General features: G+C 49.7%; 2 protein-coding genes across 7 annotated transcripts; one reads left to right on the forward strand and one right to left on the reverse strand.

The window, feature by feature from the left end:
- Positions 1-4,680: 4,680 nt before the first annotated feature.
- On the reverse strand, positions 4,681-7,345 carry meig1 (meiosis/spermiogenesis associated 1). Of its 5 annotated transcripts, none has more exons than XM_066669862.1 (4): positions 7,211-7,345; positions 5,640-5,819; positions 4,979-5,103; positions 4,736-4,865 (listed from the first exon to the last, which is right to left on the reverse strand). In XM_066669862.1, exons 2-4 carry the CDS (start codon positions 5,787-5,789, stop codon positions 4,835-4,837), a joined length of 306 nt encoding a protein of 101 aa, XP_066525959.1. In that variant the 5' UTR covers positions 5,790-5,819; positions 7,211-7,345; the 3' UTR covers positions 4,736-4,834. The 5 variants fall into 5 exon arrangements, with proteins under 5 accessions (XP_066525960.1, XP_066525959.1, XP_066525957.1 ...); XM_066669860.1 differs by having other exon boundaries at positions 7,115-7,276; XM_066669858.1 differs by having other exon boundaries at positions 7,019-7,276.
- A 445-nt stretch (positions 7,346-7,790) lies between these two features.
- dclre1c (DNA cross-link repair 1C, PSO2 homolog (S. cerevisiae)) lies at positions 7,791-17,950 on the forward strand. Of its 2 annotated transcripts, XM_066667564.1 has the most exons (14): positions 7,791-8,213; positions 8,526-8,577; positions 9,118-9,202; positions 9,286-9,345; positions 9,536-9,591; positions 9,684-9,785; positions 11,019-11,091; positions 11,763-11,903; positions 11,976-12,077; positions 12,160-12,296; positions 12,854-12,908; positions 12,998-13,086; positions 13,446-13,543; positions 15,849-17,950. In XM_066667564.1, the coding sequence occupies exons 1-14, from the start codon at positions 8,105-8,107 to the stop codon at positions 16,706-16,708; spliced, it is 2,019 nt and encodes a 672-aa protein (XP_066523661.1). In that variant the 5' UTR covers positions 7,791-8,104; the 3' UTR covers positions 16,709-17,950. The 2 variants fall into 2 exon arrangements, with proteins under 2 accessions (XP_066523661.1, XP_066523663.1); XM_066667566.1 differs by lacking the exons at positions 7,791-8,213; positions 9,118-9,202 and having other exon boundaries at positions 8,564-8,577; positions 15,849-17,946.
- The last annotated feature ends 153 nt before the right edge of the window (positions 17,951-18,103 follow it).

The following is an 18,103-nucleotide window of genomic DNA, read 5'->3' on the forward strand; positions in this document are numbered from 1 at the left end:
CCTGTGTCTGCGTGGGTTTCCTCCGGATGACTGTCTGTGAGGAGTTGGTGTGTTCTCCCTGTGTCTGCGTGGGTTTCCTCCGGGTGACTGTCTGTGAGGAGTGTGGTGTGTTCTCCCTGTGTCTGCGTGGGTTTCCTCCGGGTGACTGTCTGTGAGGAGTTGGTGTGTTCTCCCTGTGTCTGTGTGGGTTTCCTCCGGGTGACTGTCTGTGAGGAGTGTGGTGTGTTCTCCCTGTGTCTGCGTGGGTTTCCTCCGGGTGACTGTCTGTGAGGAGTGTGGTGTGTTCTCCATGTGTCTGTGTGGGTTTCCTCCGGGTGACTGTCTGTGAGGAGTGTGGTGTGTTCTCCCTGTGTCTGTGTGGGTTTCCTCCGGGTGACTGTCTGTGAGGAGTGTGGTGTGTTCTCCCTGTGTCTGCGTGGGTTTCCTCCGGGTGACTGTCTGTGAGGAGTGTGGTGTGTTCTCCATGTGTCTGCGTGGGTTTCCTCCGGGTGACTGTCTGTGAGGAGTGTGGTGTGTTCTCTCTGTGTCTGCGTGGGTTTCCTCCGGGTGACTGTCTGTGAGGAGTGTGGTGTGTTCTCCCTGTGTCTGTGTGGGTTTCCTCCGGGTGACTGTCTGTGAGGAGTGTGGTGTGTTCTCTCTGTGTCTGCGTGGGTTTCCTCCGGGTGACTGTCTGTGAGGAGAGTGGTGTGTTCTCCCTGTGTCTGCGTGGGTTTCCTCCGGGTGACTGTCTGTGAGGAGTGTGGTGTGTTCTCCCTGTGTCTGCGTGGGTTTCCTCCGGGTGACTGTCTGTGAGGAGTTGGTGTGTTCTCCCTGTGTCTGTGTGGGTTTCCTCCGGGTGACTGTCTGTGAGGAGTGTGGTGTGTTCTCCCTGTGTCTGCGTGGGTTTCCTCCGGGTGACTGTCTGTGAGGAGTGTGGTGTGTTCTCCCTGTGTCTGCGTGGGTTTCCTCCGGATGACTGTCTGTGAGGAGTTGGTGTGTTCTCCCTGTGTCTGTGTGGGTTTCCTCCGGGTGACTGTCTGTGAGGAGTGTAGTGTGTTCTCCCTGTGTCTGCGTGGGTTTCCTCCGGGTGACTGTCTGTGAGGAGTGTAGTGTGTTCTCCCTGTGTCTGTGTGGGTTTCCTCCGGGTGACTGTCTGTGAGGAGTGTGGTGTGTTCTCTCTGTGTCTGCGTGGGTTTCCTCCGGGTGACTGCCTGTGAGGAGAGTGGTGTGTTCTCCCTGTGTCTGCGTGGGTTTCCTCCGGGTGACTGTCTGTGAGGAGTGTGGTGTGTTCTCCCTGTGTCTGCGTGGGTTTCCTCCGGGTGACTGTCTGTGAGGAGTGTGGTGTGTTCTCTCTGTGTGTGCGTGGGTTTCCTCCGGGTGACTGTCTGTGAGGAGTTGGTGTGTTCTCCCTGTGTCTGCGTGGGTTTCCTCCGGGTGACTGTCTGTGAGGAGTGTGGTGTGTTCTCCCTGTGTCTGCGTGGGTTTCCTCCGGATGACTGTCTGTGAGGAGTTGGTGTGTTCTCCCTGTGTCTGTGTGGGTTTCCTCCGGGTGACTGTCTGTGAGGAGTGTGGTGTTTTCTCCATGTGTCTGCGTGGGTTTCCTCCGGGTGACTGTCTGTGAGGAGTGTGGTGTTTTCTCCATGTGTCTGCGTGGGTTTCCTCCGGGTGACTGTCTGTGAGGAGTGTGGTGTGTTCTCCCTGTGTCTGTGTGGGTTTCCTCCGGGTGACTGTCTGTGAGGAGTGTGGTGTGTTCTCCGTGTGTCTGCGTGGGTTTCCTCCGGGTGACTGTCTGTGAGGAGTGTGGTGTGTTCTCTCTGTGTCTGCGTGGGTTTCCTCCGGGTGACTGTCTGTGAGGAGAGTGGTGTGTTCTCCCTGTGTCTGCGTGGGTTTCCTCCGGGTGACTGTCTGTGAGGAGTGTGGTGTGTTCTCCCTGTGTCTGCGTGGGTTTCCTCCGGATGACTGTCTGTGAGGAGTTGGTGTGTTCTCCCTGTGTCTGTGTGGGTTTCCTCCGGGTGACTGTCTGTGAGGAGTGTGGTGTGTTCTCCCTGTGTCTGCGTGGGTTTCCTCCGGGTGACTGTCTGTGAGGAGTGTGGTGTGTTCTCCCTGTGTCTGCGTGGGTTTCCTCCGGATGACTGTCTGTGAGGAGTTGGTGTGTTCTCCCTGTGTCTGTGTGGGTTTCCTCCGGGTGACTGTCTGTGAGGAGTGTGGTGTGTTCTCCCTGTGTCTGCGTGGGTTTCCTCCGGGTGACTGTCTGTGAGGAGTGTAGTGTGTTCTCCCTGTGTCTGTGTGGGTTTCCTCCGGGTGACTGTCTGTGAGGAGTGTGGTGTGTTCTCTCTGTGTCTGCGTGGATTTCCTCCGGGTGACTGTCTGTGAGGAGTTGGTGTGTTCTCCCTGTGTCTGCGTGGGTTTCCTCCGGGTGACTGTCTGTGAGGAGTGTGGTGTGTTCTCTCTGTGTCAGCGTGGGTTTCCTCCGGGTGACTGTCTGTGAGGAGTGTGGTGTGTTCTCTCTGTGTCTGCGTGGGTTTCCTCCGGGTGACTGTCTGTGAGGAGTGTGGTGTGTTCTCCCTGTGTCTGTGTGGGTTTCTTCCGGGTGACTGTCTGTGAGGAGTGTGGTGTGTTCTCTCTGTGTCTGTGTGGGTTTTCTCCAGGTGACTGTCTGTGAGGAGTTGGTGTGTTCTCCCTGTGTCTGTGTGGGTTTCCTCCGGGTGACTGTCTGTGAGGAGTGTGGTGTGTTCTCCCTGTGTCTGCGTGGGTTTCCTCCGGGTGACTGTCTGTGAGGAGTGTAGTGTGTTCTCCCTGTGTCTGTGTGGGTTTCCTCCGGGTGACTGTCTGTGAGGAGTGTGGTGTGTTCTCTCTGTGTCTGCGTGGGTTTCCTCCGGGTGACTGTCTGTGAGGAGAGTGGTGTGTTCTCCCTGTGTCTGCGTGGGTTTCCTCCGGGTGACTGTCTGTGAGGAGTGTGGTGTGTTCTCCCTGTGTCTGCGTGGGTTTCCTCCGGGTGACTGTCTGTGAGGAGTTGGTGTGTTCTCCCTGTGTCTGTGTGGGTTTCCTCCGGGTGACTGTCTGTGAGGAGTGTGGTGTGTTCTCTCTGTGTCTGCGTGGGTTTCCTCCGGGTGACTGTCTGTGAGGAGTGTGGTGTGTTCTCCCTGTGTCTGCGTGGGTTTCCTCCGGATGACTGTCTGTGAGGAGTTGGTGTGTTCTCCCTGTGTCTGTGTGGGTTTCCTCCGGGTGACTGTCTGTGAGGAGTGTGGTGTGTTCTCCCTGTGTCTGCGTGGGTTTCCTCCGGGTGACTGTCTGTGAGGAGTGTGGTGTGTTCTCCCTGTGTCTGCGTGGGTTTCCTCCGGGTGACTGTCTGTGAGGAGTGTGGTGTGTTCTCCCTGTGTCTGCGTGGGTTTCCTCCGGGTGACTGTCTGTGAGGAGTTGGTGTGTTCTCCATGTGTCTGCGTGGGTTTCCTCCGGGTGACTGTCTGTGAGGAGTGTGGTGTGTTCTCCCTGTGTCTGCGTGGGTTTCCTCCGGGTGACTGTCTGTGAGGAGTGTGGTGTGTTCTCCCTGTGTCTGCGTGGGTTTCCTCCGGATGACTGTCTGTGAGGAGTTGGTGTGTTCTCCCTGTGTCTGTGTGGGTTTCCTCCGGGTGACTGTCTGTGAGGAGTGTGGTGTGTTCTCCCTGTGTCTGCGTGGGTTTCCTCCGGGTGACTGTCTGTGAGGAGTGTGGTGTGTTCTCCCTGTGTCTGTGTGGGTTTCCTCCGGGTGACTGTCTGTGAGGAGTGTGGTGTGTTCTCTCTGTGTCTGCGTGGGTTTCCTCCGGGTGACTGTCTGTGAGGAGAGTGGTGTGTTCTCCCTGTGTCTGCGTGGGTTTCCTCCGGGTGACTGTCTGTGAGGAGTGTGGTGTGTTCTCCCTGTGTCTGCGTGGGTTTCCTCCGGGTGACTGTCTGTGAGGAGTGTGGTGTGTTCTCTCTGTGTGTGCGTGGGTTTCCTCCGGGTGACTGTCTGTGAGGAGTTGGTGTGTTCTCCCTGTGTCTGCGTGGGTTTCCTCCGGGTGACTGTCTGTGAGGAGTGTGGTGTGTTCTCTCTGTGTCAGCGTGGGTTTCCTCCGGGTGACTGTCTGTGAGGAGTGTGGTGTGTTCTCTCTGTGTCTGCGTGGGTTTCCTCTGGGTGACTGTCTGTGAGGAGTGTGGTGTGTTCTCCCTGTGTCTGTGTGGGTTTCTTCCGGGTGACTGTCTGTGAGGAGTGTGGTGTGTTCTCTCTGTGTCTGTGTGGGTTTTCTCCAGGTGACTGTCTGTGAGGAGTGTGGTGTGTTCTCCCTGTGTCTGTGTGGGTTTCTTCCAGGTGACTGTCTGTGAGGAGTGTGGTGTGTTCTCTCTGTGTCTGCGTGGGTTTCCTCCGGGTGACTGTCTGTGAGGAGTGTGGTGTGTTCTCTCTGTGTCTGCGTGGGTTTCCTCTGGGTGCTCCGTTTTCCTCCCATTCTTCTAAAACACACGTTGGTAGGTGGATTGGAGACTCAAAAGTGTCTGTAGGTGTGAGTGTGTGAGTGAATGTGTGAGTGTGTGTCGCCCTGTGAAGGACTGGCGCCCCCTCAGGGTGTGTTCCCCCTTGCGCCCAGTGATTTCGGGTAGTCTCCGGACCCACCGCCACCCTGAACTGGATAAGGGCTACAAACAATACACACTTTAATTACAGCAGATCATTAGGTGCAGATGAGAAACTTTAATCAAGTACCAAGAAAAAGAGCTGGAGAGGAGTGAGGAGGGGGTCAGTGGGGTCAGTAAGCATACACTTTCACTTTGTGAACTTCTCTGTCCTCACACTCTCGCTGTCGGTTATAGTAATAAAACGTGTTGTCTCGTCTCTGAAGCTTCTTCACAAACCCAGTCTCTGGCCAACGGTCGACCTGCAACAAACAGAGCTTGTGTTTATTTCAGAACAGACTCTTAAACCTATCACCACTTTATTAACATACTTTTGTGGAAAAGCATTTACTGACCACGGTTACAAGCCATTTACCTCACACCCACAGAGCACCCACAGCAGCACAACACACACTTACACACCACCACCACGTCAGTGTCACTGCAGCGCTGAGAATGATCCACCACCACATCACACCTGCTCTGTGGGGGTCCTGAGCGCTGAGGAACAGGGGGGAAGGTGGGTAAGAAAGTATGTAGAGCCACAGATGGACTATAGAGAGAGGACAGTGAGGGGACAGTGGAGACGAGAGAGGAGACAGGGAGGGGGACAGTGGAGCTGAGAGACGGGACAGTGGAGCTGAAAGAGGGGACAGTGGAGACGAGAGAGGGGACAGTGGAGCTGAGAGAGGGGACAGTGAGGGGACAGTGGAACTGAGAGAGTGGACAGTGAGGGGACAGTGGAGCTGAGAGAGGGGACAGTGAGGGGACAGTGGAGCTGAGAGAGGGGACAGTGGAGCTGAAAGAGGGGACAGTGGAGACGAGAGAGGGGACAGTGGAGCTGAGAGAGGGGACAGTGAGGGGACAGTGGAACTGAGAGAGTGGACAGTGAGGGGACAGTGGAGCTGAGAGAGGGGACAGTGGAGCTGAGAGAGGGGACAGTGAGGGGACAGTGGAACTGAGAGAGGGGACAGTGTGGGGACAGTCTGACTGGACGACTCCTGAGGTGAGAAACAGTTAAAACAGTAGTTAGTTACCTCCACCTGTTTGATCTGTCTGTACTCCGTCTCATCTCTGTATCCCGCCTGCTGGAAGCGGTAGAGGTTCTCCACCTCATCTGTCCACTGCTTTGCTCGGCTCATGGACTTAGGTTTGGCGTTTCCGTCCAATAAACCCGCACAGGACATGGTTCGGACGTGGTGCAGCGGGATGTCAACCTGGAACAAGAGCTACACCACGTTATAAACCAGACTTCACAAAGTATCAAGTGACAACAACAGCATGGAAGGCTACAGAAAACCAGTTTATAGTTCATTTATAATTTTATAATATTTCAAATCTGCAGCAGCCCTGCTGTGTCTGATCCAGTCGTACCACCGTAACAAAATAACAGAAGTGGGTCGTAACTAGTTTCATTTACTCGGGTTCTACCCAAGTCCCCTGAACAGCCAGGTGAAATAACACTGATGGTCTGTTACAGCGCCCCCTGCCGAGGATGTGGGGGTTATAACGGGCAGTGAGTGAAGGGTCAGCTCTTGATGTTGGAGCAGGATAAATCAGTGTAGGAGTCCGTGTAAGGGTCTGAGGGCCTCACTGTGATGCTTATAATGTTTTGGTCGGTTTTGTGGGGTGTTCCGGATGTGCAGTGGTCATTACAGACCCAAAAAGGACCACAGATGGACAACCATCGACAGGCTCATGAACTTGTGGCCCCCTCTCCACGTTTGGCAGGTACTGACTCAACCTTTAATTTTCACTGCATCACTCATTCATTGTCTGTAATCCTTATTAGGGTGGTGGTGGGTCAGGAACCTACTGCAATCACTGTGGAGGGGGCCCCAGTCCTTCACAGGGCAACACACACTCACACATTCACTCACACACTCACACCTACAGACACCAACGTGTTTTTGGAGCGTAGGAGGAAACCGGAGCACACAGAGGAAACCCACGCAGACACAGAGAGAACACACCACACTCCTCACAGACAGTCACCCAGAGTGGGACTCGAACCCACAACCTCCAGGACCCTGCAGCTGTGACAGAGACACCACCTGCTGCAGCATGGTGCAGTTCTACAGAATCCATAAACATTAACTCTAACTCAGTAAAAATAAATACCTACATATTTACACTACACATTATAACAATAAAAAGAAATCAGACGTTTGGCCCGAGTGTCAGCGTGAGACACAGCAGTGGTTTATTTCACACACCGACCAAAACATTACAACCATCACAGAGTGGCTTTCAGACCCTCACTCACCATTTCCCCTTCAACATCAACTTCAAGAGCTGACCCTTCACTCACTGCCCGTTATACCCCCACACCCTCGACAGGGGGCGCTGTAACCGACAATCAGTGTTACTTTAATAAGCCGTAAAAAAACAGTCAGAACCCCTTTAGGGAACAGACCTGGTGTTAGTGAGGAGTCGGAGGGGGAACGCCGTTCCTAGAACAGACCTGGTGTTAGTGAGGAGTCGGAGGGGGAACGCCGTTCCTAGAACAGACCTGGTGTTAGTGAGGAGTCGGAGGGGGAACGCCGTTCCTAGAACAGACCTGGTGTTAGTGAGGAGTCGGAGGGGGAACGCCGTTCCTAGAACAGACCTGGTGTTACTGGACGATGGGTCGCTGATGCTCTGCGGCTTGTTGTGAGTTTGTAGCTTGTTGCAGGTCTCCTAGCAACAGTGACGTCACAGCTCTGGGTTGGCCAACCGTAACCGAACCCAGCAGTGAACGTTGCGAGGATTTGACAGAGCCATGTGAAATTTTGTAAGATACTTTTAACAATTTATTAAACTGAATTCAACAACTGTCTATAATCCTTTACATAAATAGTGTATAGTTTTTTTTATTTTTAATTGCCCTGTTGCCACCGCGACCCTGAAATGGAGAAGCGGAGAAGAAAAGGATGATGATGATGATAACAACGTGACATGCTTCAAAAATAAAGGCGTGTGAATGATTTACCGACGTCTGATAACATTTACAGCTATAAAACTCTGACCTGAACCACCAGATGTCGCTGTGCTACCCATCGTTCACAGCGTTGTTCTAACCCTAGCGGCGCCTCTGAGACGGCTCTTGTTCCCTAGTTAGTGCACTATCTGTGTTTTTATGGTTCTACGTCCCAGATTAATGCACCTGCTTTTATGTGTTTGGTGCTGAAGCTAATGGTTGACGTGTGAAGACTTTAGATTTGACGGATACAGTCATTTTTGATGTAGAAGACATTGTTTTGCGACCTATGTAGTCCCTACTTAGGGGAGACGGAGCAGTTTGGGACTCAGCCTTAGTTTCGAAATGACGTTGGTGCTGAGGCGAAGCTCTGGTTGAAGTTGTCAGTGTTGTGTTGAGTCGTTTGTGGCAGCATTTCTTCTCAGTGCTGTGTTTTGTAGAGCTGTGGACTGAGGGGACGTGTGTGAAAGTGTTACAGTTTATAGGGTTAGGGTTAGGGTCTTTTCGCTGAGCTCAGAGCTAAGGAAGCTAGGGATATTTAGAATGAGTTCGTTCCCTGGACGAATGAAAGAATACTCTACCGTCTCCATTGACCGCTTTGACAAGGAGAACCTACACGCCAGAGCTTACTTTCTGTCTCACTGCCATAAAGGTAAGGTACAAAACAAGGTAAAATGACACCAGAGTCTGAGCTGCGCTGGGTAGGGACCTGTAGCTGAGAGAATGGGCGGTGAAGGAGGTGGCCGTAATGTTGTGGCTGATCGATGTATTTACAAAGTACAACTGAGTTGTTTTGTGGCTCTGACTTTAAATTAAGCTTCAGAAGAATGAACACTGCACGGAATTTAGTTTTTATTTTAATTTTAAATGTTCTAGACGTCACGGACAGTGATACAGTAATGTACCAGTAAACAATGAAAAGATACAGTTTATGGAAAGATTTAATATAGTGTTCTCCCTGCAGATCATATGAAGGGATTAAAAGGACCACTGCTGAAAAGGAAACTGAAGTTCTGGTAAGAATTCCCTCTCTGTCTTTCCTAAATGTACACACAATCCTTAAAGGAGATGTAGTGTGAAAAAAAACTTTTTTGGGGCGTGTTCACGTGTGTAAGGAGGCCACCAACCCCCACACGGTGCCTAACGAGCCGTTCTGATTCTGATCGTGCAGAGACTATAGAATGGCCCCGCCCCCTCGTCTGAGTCTGACCAATCACAGCGCTGGACCCGTGTTTATGTGAGAGCGCAAAGACGAGGTTAAACTCAGCAAAACAGACACAACGAGCGCGGAGAAATAAGAGCACTGAGTAAAAACGGAGAAGAAAGAGAACAGAGTGAAAACGGCTAAAAACCAGAGCTTCTGCTCCTCGCTCCTCACTGCTGTGCGCTCGGGGTCGGGGTGAACAGCGAGCGGCTCATTATCATTTAAAGGAACAGGTGCTGAAAGCGGGCGTTCTGAACAGGGGCTGTTTACACAGGGGGAGAACACTGCTGTGGGGCTCGTGGTGGGAGGGGGGTCACCACTGACTGAGTGTTTTGTTGTGTTCCGGTTCTAGTTTAACGGTGAAGCTGTACTGCTCGTTTGTCACAAAGGAGCTCCTGCTGAGTAACCGGAAATACAGCTTCTGGGAGAATCACATCGTAAGCTGCAGTCTGTTTTTGAGTTTCTTCAGAAACATCATAAGGGAAGACCATTTACAAATGACTTTAATATGTGATTTCAGGTCGCACTGGAACTGGACAGTCCCACACACATCTCCCTGATAGACGAGGTCACTGGGGAGGTGAGAGTTAAAGTTACCCTGATCTTTCTGAATGTACCTCACCGGTTTGGTCTTTGGTGACACCAAGGCTGGGACGGTCCTCGCGTCCTCCCCGGGGCCTAGTCTCTCTGGATAAGAGCGTCTGAGTAACGCTGTAAATGTAAATGCATCGGTGTGTATTTTCTCACGTGTGCTCTCTCTGCGCTTTCAGTCGGAGGATGTTGTTGTTACTTTACTCCCGGCCGGTCACTGCCCCGGATCGGTCATGTGAGTAACTGCAGACGGTGTCTTTTAACACATTTCACAGATGTAAAATACTGTTTATTAAAGGGCCTCTGTCTGGCCTTGTCCTCCTGCAGGTTTCTGTTCGAGGGCGCTCAGGGCACGGTGCTGTACACAGGAGACTTCCGGCTGGCTGTCGGAGGTGCGGCACGGATGGAGCACCTACACTCTGGAGACAGGTGCCGAGCACATCTCGTCAGTTTGGTCTGACCCCTTTTCACATCCTCCAGGTTTGATTTGCTCAGTTAGAGGTCGACTGTAGGAAAAGCCACTAAAGAATATCAGTTTATTTCAGAAGGAGGTTGTTGTGCTGAAGGAGGGATCGAGTGATTTTCTGGGGCTTAAATCTTTACTTCACACAAGTTTAAAGATCACATTTTCTCACATTTCACTCTGAGTGACACAAATGATTGAAATTCACTGAAACACATCAGTTTCCATTGATTTGAGGTGATTTGAGGTGAGATGATCCAGAATGCGGCAGCACGCCTGGTCTTCAACCAGCCTAAAAGAGCACATGTCACGCCCCTATTAGTTGAGCTGCATTGGCTACCCTTAGCTGCTCGCATCAAATTTAAATCACTAATGATGGCCTTCAGAGTATTCACTGGTTCTGCTCCCATCTTCCTCAATAGACTCTTAAAACCATACGTTAGCGCCCGCCCTCTCCGTTCCTCAAAGGAGCGCCTACTAACACGACCAACCCCCCGTACAGGTCAGTCGAGGCTGTTCTCCTCTCTGGTACCATGCTGGTGGAACGAGCTTCCGAGCACCATCAGAGCAACAGAAACCCTCTCTGCATTCAAGAAATCATTGAAAACCCAGTTCTTCCGAGAGTATCTTTTGCACTGAATGTCTTTCTTTAATGCACTTATTACTTCCTGCATATTGCACTCAATGTAAGGTACTTTGTATAAATCGTGCTGTAGTTCAAATGTTAGATCCTCTTTTGTAAGTTGCTTTGGATAAAAGCGTCTGCCAAATGCATAAATGTAAAATGTAAATGTAAATATGTAAATTTCCTTTTTTAGAAACCAGTGACAAACTGGAGCTCTTTGGTCCAAATCTATGAAGAAGAGAGAAAGCCGAATCACAGCTAGAAAACTCAGACCTGCGCTAAGAAAAGGAGCTGTTATTTGCCGTTATGTTTTCTAAATGATATTTTTAGGAATCTAAAGGGTGATGTAATGAGCTTCATAAATTCATGTGATTTTTACTGTTCTGCAAAACAGTCATTTTAATAAACGTTAACACTGGAAGAGTTACTGTAATGAATGGCATCTATAAATCATTCTGTAGGAGTTTAGTACGGTTCCAATGTGGAAAATGTTGAAGTTCCACTTTAAAATCTTTTTCCAGAGACTTCCATTGAAAGAAGTCGCCTCTAAATGTCTTTGTCCTTGTTCTTTCAGAGTAAAAGACATTCAGAGTGTGTATCTGGACACGACCTTCTACGATCCCAAGTTCTATCAGATCCCCAGCAGGGTGAGGAGCTGTTCGGTTTTACTGTGTGTGCACATCGCAGCGATAAGACCTCTCTAAGATCTCCCTAACACCTGTCTAAGATCCCTCTAAAGACCCCCTAAAGACCCTCTAAGATCTAAGACTCACTAAGATCCCTTCAACACCCCTCTAAGATCTCTCACTGTCGCTCGTGCTGCTTTGACTCGTGTTTCATGGCGTGCAGAAGTTTTTCTGCTCATTGACACCATGTTTTTAAAGGTGCAGGCTCTGGCAGCGTACGCTGTGTTTATTCAATAACACAACACTGACCGGGACAAAGGCTCAAATAAAAACAAAGAAGAATATGAATCTTCTGATCCCCTTATTCTCCACTCTCCAGAAGTGCTTCATATTTAATCCGAGAACTGACTCTACGTAGTTAATGTTTCATGAACATGGCCCTCATCGTTATTAAATATTTCATTTAGACACTTTATCAAAATAAAAATGAAGATAATAATAGAATGAAGCAGATGAATAAAATGTAAATGAACTAACAGTGAAGGAAAAGCCACAAACATCAATAATGACTAAACACAGTTGTGTGTTATAATAACAATAATAATAATAATAATAATCTTAGCTCTCTGCTCCCACCCCTGCTACACTCGCTGGAGGGGGGCTTTAATGGTGTCCCCTCGTGTCCCCTGTAGGAGGCCTGTCTGATTGGGATCCGGGAGCTGGTTCAGGACTGGATCTGTCAGAGCCCGTATCACGTCGTCTGGCTGAACTGTAAAGCGGCGTATGGCTACGAATACCTCTTCACCAACCTGGGAGAGGAGTTCGGCGCACAGGTCAGAGTCTTCTACGAACAACCTTGTGGCGTGCTGACTGCCACCGTATGAACCTCTGTGTCCGTGTCCTAGGTCCACGTCAACAGCCTGGACATGTACAGGAAGATGCCTGAGATCCTGTGTCACGTGACCACCAACAGGGCGACGCAGATCCACGCCTGCAGACACCCAAAGGCACGTCCCACTCACTGTCCGCTAATCACTTTCAGACCGTGTTCCTGTGAGAAGCTGATGCTATTGCTGTGCTGTGTGACAGGACGAGGAACTTTTCAGAGCCAACAGGCTGCCGTGTGGCTGCAGAGCTCCGGGCGGCTCACCGCTGCGCATCATCAGCATCAAGCCCTCCACCATGTGGTTCGGGGAACGGACCCGGAAGACCAAAGTCATCGTCAGGTAAAGGCAACATCTACACGAACACGCTCCTGTATTAACCAGTGCAGACCGTTTCCACCGGCCTTCGGCAGGTTCTCTGTAGAAACAGAAGTGAATTCAGTTCCGCTGAACATTTCAACAAACAGCAACGTAATATCATTTACTGCTGTATTAATGTTTAAAAGGTCAGTTACAGCACCTCCTGAGTTCAGATACAGAAGTTGTGTCTTAGCTGTAACTGAACACCTTCACACACCTTCATTTAGGACATGCGGGATTGGGTCCTCGAGTGTGTGATGTCAGAAACCCTGACTATCTGAATCTGTGTTTTCTGACGCAGTGTTTGAATGCTGCGGTTTCAAAGAGGAAATAATTTCTGATTCTAAGTTGCACTGTATTCTGTCGGACTGGAGAAAGACAGATATCCTGACCTCCCATCTAGCCCCCCCCCCCCCCGGCATCCGCTGTGTATTTTTTCACAGTGAAGTGTCCTCTGAGCTGCAGCTGTAAAGTGTATTTAATGTTCGCTGCTGTAACACGACTCACGTTAGTTTCTTATGGTGAACCGTCTGTTTCAGGATGGGAGGGAGTTCCTACAGGGCGTGCTTCTCTTTCCATTCCTCTTACTCAGAGGTGAGAATCTTGTGATAGTTTCTACATCCAGAATGTGAGTGTTACCTGAAGTCTGTGTTAATAACATCTGTCCTTTCCTGTGTAATCAGATCAAAGACTTCCTCTCCTACATCTCACCCGTGAATATTTCTCCCAGCGTGGTTCCTCTGGGCCGGAGCGTGGAGGAGGTCACTGAGCTGTAAGTGTTTGCTGTGATTTCTGGTGGTAAGTGCTGTGAGGGAGTGTCTCAGCGTGGTTCCTGTCGTAGGGAGATTGCTGGTTTATCTGAGAGCACAATGGCCCTCTGTCTCCCCTAATTACAAAAACAACAACTGTTAGCCTCCCCCAAGCGTGTTGAGCTGTCCAGAGGCGTGGTGTTAGCAGCAGTGTGTAAAGGCGCAGTGGAGATGGCTGTCTCTTGGAGGAAACCTGCTCCTCGTGTCTCTGCTGGTGTTGGGTGAGATTGGGGCACTGTGTGAAACTGTGGGAAAAGAGGAAACTGTGAAACTGAGGGTCTAACATTTTGTCTTTTAGTTTGAATTGAGTTTCTTTTTTCAGATTGAAGCCCATGTGCAGAAACAAATCTGGAAACGGTGAGGTCACCTATAAACCACTCGGGAAGCTGAAACGGCCAAGAGCACGGTGTCCATCACAAGGTACCCACACAAGCCTCGGTTATTCCTCCTCAAACTGCTCACGCGCCTTACGCTGTGCCCTTGCACCAGTCACAGTCTTTCAGTTCTCTGTTGGTTGAGTTCTTTTACCAGTTTCAGCGTCTGCTGTCTGCGTCTACGTGGTCAAACCACTTCAGATCAAACATATTTTTATAAATTCCAGACAGTTCGTGTAGTTAATTTTAATTTATGCCCTTTTTAAAAATGTGTACGTAAAAACTGCCAGTAAAACTTTGTCACATTTACTTTGACACATGACTGTTTACTACATTAGTAAATAATTTTACAGAGCTACAGACATTTCAGACACAGCCATGAAGTGTGAGAATAATGTGACGCAAGGGTGAGGACAGTGTGGTCAGTTCGCCGGAGAGGGCGAGAGGGACGCGAGAGTGTGGTCAGTTCGCCGGAGAGAGCGAGAGGGACGCAAGAGTGAGGAGAGTGTGGTCAGTTCGCCGGAGAGAGCGAGAGGGACGCGAGAGTGAGGAGAGTGTGGTCAGTTCGCCGGAGAGAGCGAGAGGGACGCGAGAGTGAGGAGAGTGTGGTCAGTTCCTAGAATAATGCTAACGTCCAGATAATGACGCAGTGGACAATGATTTAACTGCGGGATCATCCCTTTAACACCGCAGAGTTGTGAAGCTGATCGTGTTCATGGGTGAACTTTTCGAGACGCTCTTAGCGATGAGCAGTTGTTAAGAGACAGATTTGAACGTTGTTAGATTTATGATGTCACTGACGAGCTGGAAGATGATGTCAGACACTCACACAGCGCCACCATGTGTTCCCACTGTTTACAGCTCCTGACTGCCCTGCGCTTTCCTTTCCCTTTCTTTTAAAAGAAAACACTTCTCCTCCTTGCTCCAGTGATATTCTCTTTTTTTGTGTGTTTATTATAATATCCATTAAGGCCACTGTGAAACAGCTTTGTTTGCTGAGGTGTTGCCATGGAAACTGTTGACCATGACAGCCACAAACCCTCAGTCACTGCCGTAAATCCCTCTCCGTTTGAAACTCACTGAAAGTAATTCCCTCAGGTAACAGACAGTCTGCCCGTCAGGTTTATACTTCAGCGAAACATGTTTAATAATAATAATAATAATAACGTTACATTTATATAGCAGCTTTCTTATAACCAAGGTTGTTTTACACAAAAAAAAAAAAAAAAGGAAAACGCACACTTAAAGTGCAGAAGTTCTGAGAGAAGAGGGAGGTTTAGCTGGGATTTAAAAGCAGAAAATAAAGAGCAGAGACGAAGACTTTGTGGTAAAAATTCCAGAGCTTGGAGCCCTCACACTGAATGGTCTACCACCAGTGGTAACTAATTTAAATTTGGGTCTTGACAAAAAACACTCTCAGAGGACCTCAGTGACATTGTAGGACAGTGCGGGTGTAAAAGTTCAGAAAGGTCGGCTGGCGCCACGCCGTGCAGAGCTTTGTATGTGAGCAGGAGAACTTTAAACTGAATACGGAGCGAGACGGTGGCCACTGGAGCTGGTGAAGAACGGGAGGTATGAGCTGATTTATTTGAATAAGAGAGGACCAGAGCAGCAGAGTTCTGAAGGGAATGTATGGTCTTAGAAGGCCAAAGAAGAGAGGATTACCGTGGTCTAAACGGGAGGAGATGAACGCATGGACCAGAATCTCAGCATTTTTAATAGAAAGCAGGGGACGAAGGCGATCAGTATACGATGTAGATGGAAAAAGGATGTTTTGGTTAGGGCCTTAATATGAGGTTTGAAGGAAAGAGAGGAGTCCAAAAGTATAACTACATTTTTACAGCCACACCGTCAAAGTTAAGTGTAGTATCAGAAGTGTTTGATAAAGTGGACTTGGGGCCAACGAGCAAGACTTCCGTTTTTTCTGTGGTGAGTTTCAAAAAGTTGGTCTCAGATCCCAAACGCAGGAAATAAGTCCTGAGTGGGGAAGAGTGGCGGTATTTTCGGTGCTCACGTATATTTGAGTGCATTACATAGCAATGGTAATTAAGACCATGGCTGCGGATGATCTGACCAAGTGGAAGCATGTATATGGCCTAGGACTGAACCTTGGGGAACACCTTGTGTAACAGTACTAGGGGAAGGTTTGTGTGTGCCAAGAGCAACAATTGATCTATTGGTAAAGTAGGAAATAAACCAGGAAGGTGCCGTGTCAGTGATGCCAATACCCGAGAGACAGGAGATGAGTGTGCTGTGATTAACCGTGTCAAATGCTGCAGTCAAATCTAAGGAGGAACTGGATCTGAGTGAATTGTAATGAACACTGTGTGTGTGAATGTGTGTGTTCTCAGACTCGGACAGTGATGAGGAGCTGTTTGGGGATGTTGCTGTGGCTCCTAGGAGAAAGAAACCGATTCTGAACAAGGTCAGACCCGAGAACAGCCCCGAAACTACAGCTCCTGATGAAAACGAGGTACAGCCCCTCCCCGAGCTCGGCCCCATCGCCCAGACCTTCAACTACGTGGACTGTACAGAGTCCAACGATGACGAGGACGAGGAGGAGGAGGGGCAGTTCGGTTCTGAGGCTGATGTTCGCCCTAGAGGTCACTCGTCCGGGGACGTCCCGCTGTCTCCTACTTGCACGCAGTTAGATGAGCCTCACTCACACACTCAGCCCCACTCGCTTTCTCCACAGCCAGCCCCGCCTCACTGGGACACTTTCTTCACAGCGGAGCCGGCACTGACTGATGAAAGCTGCGAGCTGGACACCAGTCAGAATTGTCGGACCGTGTCCACGTACCACACGACCTCGCAGTCGCCTGAACTCTTTGACGAGGACGAGGAGTCGGGTCACCTGTGGTCTTCTCAGTCTACACACATATCAGATGGAGGTTCTGAAAACCCCAGCCAACTGGACACTGTGCCGGTCCAGCCAGAGGTCAGCAGCAGCACCCCACAGCGTAGTGACAGACCCACTGGACCGACCGGCCGCAGAGCAGGGTCCGATCCTCGCGGTGACGGGCGTACGGACACAACAGATGGAGCAGACGGTGCGGACGTGACATCAGACTCTCAGGTGTCATCTGATTTTGACCTGCCGCAGACGCCGGGCTCCAGGGCCCCGCCCCCGGACGAGCTGAAGGAGCTGTACAGGAAGCTGGCGGCCGGAGAGGACGTTGTCTTACGGAGAGGTCAGCAGGGTTCTGTCTAGCTGCTGTTCTGAAATATGCAAATGAGGGTCTGTTTTTTGTTTATTACTGTCCACTTACCATTCCATAGGTTTAACAGCCACTTTAATGTTTCTGCACTCACTGTCCACTCTCTCCTGTGGGGACCCTGAATATTGAAGAATAGGGGGAAAGGGGGAGGCACAGATGGACACTAATGTGTGACTCTGGAGCTACAGAGTGACCAGAGAGGACTGAGGGGCTGAGAGAGTGGAACTCCCAGGAGAAAAGAACCAGGGCCTTTTTCAGAAAATGGAGATGAGGTCAGAGGGGAGGGAAGGTTTTGTTCTGCACAGAGCGGCTGTAACTGAGTACGGATCAAATCCAGAAGGTTTTATTGAAATGGTGAATTGTGGTGGTGAAGGGATGTTTACAAAACAGAAACGACAGCTCCGTTTAAAACCCACCAAACTCTTACATTTATGCATTTGGCAGACACTTTTATCCAAAGCGACTTACAAAAAGATCTAACATTCGAACTACAGCACGATACCTTACATTGAGTGCAATACGCATGAAGTAATAAGTGCATTAAAGAAAGACATTCAGTGCAAGAGATACTCTCGGAAGAGCTGGGTTTTCAATGATTTCTTGAATGCAGAGAGGGTTTCTGTTGCTCTGATGGTGCTTGGAAGCTCGTTCCACCAGCGTGGTACATCTTCATAACTTTGTTGTTGGTTCTTATTGTGCCTTACACCATCCTACATACCTTCCACCCCCCTCTCTCTCCCTCCCCCCTACTTCCCCCTCTCTTCCACCCCAACCCTGTTAGGAACATGTGGAATTACACCTTAATTATTTAGTTTTAATGAGCCTCAAATTTAAAAAACCCATAAAGCAGGGCGTCCTCCGCTGTCTGAGCAGTGAAGAATGTGAGCAGATGTTTGAAGCTGGAAACCGTCTCACCATTCGACAAACACAAAGCCTCCCAAACACTAGGGTACAGCTGCATCTGCTCAGAGGGTGGTACCAGAAAACCACACACGTACGTTACCTCCCCTTTGTGAAGAAACACCTGCTTCTCTGGAGCAACGGTCTCAGTCTAGAACCAGAGCCCTACTGCTTTAACGTCGATGTCAGCTGCAGGAGTCTGTGATCAAAAGGTACAGTAGGTGATTTTTTTGTTTTCTAACTGGTACAAACCATCTGTAAAATACAAAAATAAGACATTTTATCAACACCATCAGTGCATGTGCATTCTGGGTAATGACAGAGATCCTGTCTGGGAAACTGCACTGGAACTGCTGCGTGGTTGTGATTCACCTGCTTGACCACTGGAGGGCACAGTGACTGAAATTACCAAGAACACCTTGAATTTGCTTTTCTTCAAGAAATCAAGAACATCTGATTAAGAGCTCGGCGCTCTGGAATCTTATTTG

Source organism: Hoplias malabaricus, chromosome 4, assembly GCF_029633855.1.
Source record: "Hoplias malabaricus isolate fHopMal1 chromosome 4, fHopMal1.hap1, whole genome shotgun sequence".
Taxonomy (NCBI): Eukaryota; Metazoa; Chordata; class Actinopteri; order Characiformes; family Erythrinidae; genus Hoplias; species Hoplias malabaricus.

Coding starts and splice junctions, on each gene's coding strand:
- meig1 (XM_066669862.1), bottom strand. CDS start 5,789: ATGTCCTGTGCGGGTTTATTGGACGGAAACGCCAAACCTAAGTCCATG. Junction 5,104..5,639: donor GACAGATCAAACAGGTGGAG/GTAACTAACTAC, acceptor CCTGTTCCTCAG/CGCTCAGGACCCCCACAGAG. Junction 4,866..4,978: donor GGGTGCTCTGTGGGTGTGAG/GTAAATGGCTTG, acceptor TGTTTGTTGCAG/GTCGACCGTTGGCCAGAGAC.
- dclre1c (XM_066667564.1), top strand. CDS start 8,105: ATGAGTTCGTTCCCTGGACGAATGAAAGAATACTCTACCGTCTCCATT. Junction 11,904..11,975: donor GAGAGGAGTTCGGCGCACAG/GTCAGAGTCTTC, acceptor TCCGTGTCCTAG/GTCCACGTCAACAGCCTGGA. Junction 12,909..12,997: donor TCCATTCCTCTTACTCAGAG/GTGAGAATCTTG, acceptor CTGTGTAATCAG/ATCAAAGACTTCCTCTCCTA.